The sequence below is a fragment of the Hydra vulgaris genome, chromosome 11 (genome assembly GCF_038396675.1).
Source record: "Hydra vulgaris chromosome 11, alternate assembly HydraT2T_AEP".
Taxonomy (NCBI): Eukaryota; Metazoa; Cnidaria; class Hydrozoa; order Anthoathecata; family Hydridae; genus Hydra; species Hydra vulgaris.
This window is the reverse complement of record NC_088930.1, coordinates 2,652,501-2,657,500: the sequence shown is the minus strand read 5'-3', so window position 1 is coordinate 2,657,500 and position 5,000 is coordinate 2,652,501. Positions and strand designations below refer to the sequence as shown.

At 27.1% G+C, this 5,000-nt stretch overlaps 1 protein-coding gene across 2 annotated transcripts in view; it reads right to left on the bottom strand.

The window, feature by feature from the left end:
- LOC101236650 (oxidoreductase NAD-binding domain-containing protein 1) overlaps positions 1–5,000 on the bottom strand; it is a 17,394-nt gene that overhangs the window by 4,765 nt on the left and 7,629 nt on the right. Inside the window, exons 5-6 of one of the 2 annotated variants that reach the window (XM_065809803.1) lie at positions 3,846–4,073; positions 3,367–3,475 (exon numbers count right to left, since the gene is read on the bottom strand). In XM_065809803.1, coding sequence (XP_065665875.1) covers positions 3,367–3,475; positions 3,846–4,073 — 337 coding nt within the window. The remainder of the gene's footprint in view (positions 1–3,366; positions 3,476–3,845; positions 4,074–5,000) is intronic. The other variant, XM_065809804.1, reaches the window with a different exon arrangement.

The following is a 5,000-nucleotide window of genomic DNA, read 5'->3' as shown; positions in this document are numbered from 1 at the left end:
CGGCAAATGTTATCGCTCTCAATGATGTTAAACTTCGATTCATCACTGAACAGGACAGTTCGCCATTTCTGCACATTCCAGTCAACATGAGATGCAGCAAACAGGAGTCTTTTCTTCTGGCTTTTTAGTGAAATCAGCGGTTTTTTGCAGGGCGTCGAGAAAACAATCCGGCTTCAACAGCACGTCGTCTGATTGTTCGGTCTGATACAGGCAACTCTAATTGCTTTTGTATCTCGACTGATGATATCCAGGGATCCTTCTTAACGGATCTAACGATCATAGAATCCTCTCTAGAAGTGGTGGAACACGGTCTTCCACCTTTGTTATCTGCTGCTAACTTCCCCGTAGAACGATATTTGGAACATAGTCTTGATACGGTCCATTTTTTCACACGATATTTATCACAAATACTTTTTTGTGACATTCCACTTACGTAATTGCCAATAATTTTCTTTCTTAGTTCCAATCCAAGACTATCGGGAGCCATTTTTGCACTTGAAGTCATAAAAATAATGAAAATAAATAACCACGCTTCTCAAGGCTTACCGTGTTACATTTACCTTGTGATGATACAATAATGCTCTGAGGAACACAACATCTTGGTTGGATGTGGACTGTATTGATGTAATGAAACACTTGTTGTATTTCACTTCTTGTATTGATGTTTTTCAATAAAACACTTTGATAAAACTCACTTCGATAAACTGTCTTGATAATACTGACTGATTGACTTCCATATACTGACTGAATTACATGTTGATTTGTATACTGACTGAATTACATGTTGAACTTGTTTCTCCGCGCAGCGGCCTTGTTCGTCAAGGTTCATGTTTCGGAGTTATAGAGTTGAGAGAGGGTTATAACCACTATTAAGTAACCTCCTCGTCTGTAGTGGCCTTCTCGGCCTTGAGGAGGTGAATAACAAAAAAAAAAAAAAAAAAAAAAAAAAAATTTACATGTCTCTTATATAGTAAAATGAACCTGTGTGAACCTGTTCTGGAAGATTCTAGATGCTTCTTTTCGATGCTTCTGGATGCGTCTGGATGCTTCTGAATGTTTCTGGATACTTTTGGATGCTTCCAGATGCTTCTTCTGGAAACTTCTGCATGCTTCTGGAAACTTCTGGATACTTCCTTTAATTATTAAAAAACTTCCGTGACGTTGACACGGACCAGACTTAAGAAAATGAAACAAACCAAAAAAGTTGCACTTGTTTTGTCCGCTGCAAAATGGCACTTGTCAACGAAATTCTGCCTGTGTGCTGTCACCTGTCAGCTGATTGCTCATGTCATGGCATGCTATGACTCCAGACTCCTGAACTGTTTGCTGTGGTAGTATAGTTCGTTTCGTTTTTAAGACATGTAAAATCAGGAACACTTTTTAGCATTGTTCGATGTTGGTTGCAAATGTTTTGTCCAATACTGTATATATATATATATATTTATATATATATATATATATATATATATATATATATATATATATATATATATATATATATATATATATATATATATATATAGACACACACACACACACACACACACACACACACACACACACACACACACACACACACACATATATGTACACACACAAACAGCACATAGCCACAATAAGTCCCAGTTTAATGAACTGGTTTCCAGCCGTTCTATCTAATGTAATTTCATTTTTAACAAATAAAAAAAGCCAGTTTTCAGGTCCAAAGAATCTTTAATCATTATATAGCTTGCAGGCTTTGCTGTTTGAGCTAATTCAAGAGCTAATTTATGTAATTAATTTACAGATAAACATTTATCAGCTAGGCATATTGCCACAAAAGTGTTTTGTGTTTTTAAAGTGTCTTTAGCACATATTTCATGAACCAGCTTTCCATATTGCAATGATTTTGTAGGAGATTTTGTTATTATCTCCATTATTGCAAGTATCTAAACATTTTATTGTCTCTTCAAATTTTGGACTAACCAACCTTTGTTTGTTTTCTAATTAACTCTTATAATATTTTTTTTCTTACTTCACTTTTTAAGCAACATTTTTTGAACATACAATCATTGAGAAAATTTACACCTTCTTTTAAAAACTTTTGTTTTATCTTTCAAGACATTTTAAAAACTTTTGTTTTATCTTTCAAGTTTTTTTAATTATCCTCCTCTCTTCGCCTAAATAATTTTGTGTTTGTTTAAATTCTTTCTATTCCTTTTGAAGTCAACAATCTTGTCTCTAAATGGGAAATCAAAAGTAAAAGAATTCATTAAAGATATTGTTACTATAAACATTTATAAATTGCTATTTTAATCATGAAAATATATTACTATAATATTAAGTCAATTTAAATTTGGACTGAAATGTAAATTTATAAGCATTTTACTAAAATATAGTAAACATCTGATATGTTAGTCAGTATTTTCTTCACCTAATAAAGGACGCATGGTAAATTTTCTTACCATGAGACAACCTTCTATTTCAATACATTAAGCCATAAAAAATAATCTTGAAGCTATAATAATTGTAGAAATATTTGGAAAATTAACACATAGCATAACCTCTGTAATACAGTTTTTATAATAAGCAATTTTTATAATAAGCAATATGGGTTATATTTTATGTGTTATATATATAATTTTAATGCTTTTTTCAACATGAAAAACTTCAAAATGAGATTTTCTTTTCAACAATTGCTTGTTAACATAATTTTTATTTACACAAAAAAAGTTAAAAATTTCACTAAATTATTTTTTGACTCCTCAAACAACACCCCCCCCTCCCCCTAACAATCCAAAAATATACATCATATATATTTCAAATGGGTAGGACCGACCATTAACATCATCTTTACTAAAACAAAAAAAAAGCAACAAAAAAAATATAATCTAAAATTTTATAGATCTAGGTACACAAGTTACACTCAAAGTATTTTTGAAATATTTGTAAGTGACCCTACCTCCACCATAAATGCAAAAATTTGAATTTTTTGTATATTCAGACTGCCAGGACCAAGTTTTCATCTATGTTGGTGGGGGAGTTTTTAATTTGGAAAAAAATATTAATATTTTCTATTAATACAAGTAAAAGTTCATCTTTTATTGCCATTTCCGCAAAAATGTGCTTCTTAGTCATACCTCTGATATATATATTTTTGTTGTTGTTTTTTCTTAAAAACATTATTTTAAAACATGTGCGGAGTGTTGCATTATTTTAAAACATGTGCGATAGTCGATGTAGCAGCACTTCACTGCAATGCAGATGTGTGTGTGTATATATATTATATACATATATATATATATAAATTTGATATCATTATTTAAAAAATCATTTTTATAAATTATTTGCAATTTGTAAAGTAATTATTAATTTATAGAAACTTACATATGATATTTTCTTTTTGTTTAACCATTTCTATGTTTGCAACAGGCTTTGTGATAAAATAAGACACTTTCATAGAATTACTTTTAAAAGCAATTTTATCCAACTCATCCTTTAAAATACATGCATTTAAAAATATTATCTAATTTATGTTATTATATATATATATATATATATATATATATATATATATATAATATATATATATATATATATATATATATATATATATATATACATATATATATATATATATATATATATATATATATATATATATATATATATATATATATATATATAATTAAATTTCAAAAAAGTTTTTTTACATATAAAAAGTTTTTAAGTTGAAGTTTGTTAAGTGATTATTAATGATAAAGAGTTAACAATATCAATCAAATATAGTTAATTATACATATAATTTATACATTATATATAATATATTAAAAACATGTCTGTAAAACAAAATGATAAATATTTACTCTGAAAATTAGTTCATGATCATTAACCGCTGAGTATAAAATGAATGTTTTGTTTTTAACTTCATTGTAAACTGAATTATTTAAGTAAATGTCATTGAATATAGAAAAAAGAGGATTTATGCCGACACCACCAGCTATCAATAACAAATTATCACTAAAGTTATGATGGTTTCTTGAGTAAAAGAGTTCACCACCAACAGCAAGTGAAACTTCATCACCACATTTACACTGTTAAAATTAAATTCAAAATTGTAAAGATAATAAAAATTAGTTATACATAAAAGTAGAAAAAATTAAAAAAAAAAAGTTTAGACAAGATCAAAAAATTTTGTAACTTTATTTTGTAAAAAAACTTTAACAAAAAAAAAAGAAAAAAAGGAAACCAAAAGATTTTTGAATTATCATTGAAATGGTGTTTCTTAAAAGGGCAGATTTGCTCTAAATACTTTGTGCTAATCCACTAAAACACACTAATTCAATTATGCGTACTAAAGGAAGTAGACTAAATTTCAAATAAATCAATTGTCTTTAGTACACATAGTTAGTATATACCTTAGATTACTTTATAATGTATATACTAAAAAAATCCAATACTAAAGAAAATGACATCTATACTGTAGACAATGATAATAGGGCTAAACATTCGTTAATATCCAGCCATATTATCATTAGCAATATAATTTCATAATTATCAGAAATTTTCAGTTTTTAAAAATAATCAAGACCTTTTACAACATTAAAATTACTTTGAGACAAATAGCATATAAACAGAATAACAATAAAAACAAAAAATATTGACTTGGTTTTTAAAAATTCTTGTTTAACACTTAATTTATAAATATATATATATATATATATATATATATATATATATATATATATATATATATATATATAATATATATATATATATATATGCAGAGCTTATTTTCAAAACGCGGTATGAGTAATTTTATTATTATGCACCAACCTAAATTAAAAAACTTACTTAACATGAAAAATAACACATTATGCGTTAATTATTATTTTTAATTAAAGCGGCACATAAAATCGAAATTTCTTATACCGCGTTTTGAAAATAAGCTTCATATAAACATATATATATTCATATAAACAAATCTTCATATAAACATATATATATATATACTATATATA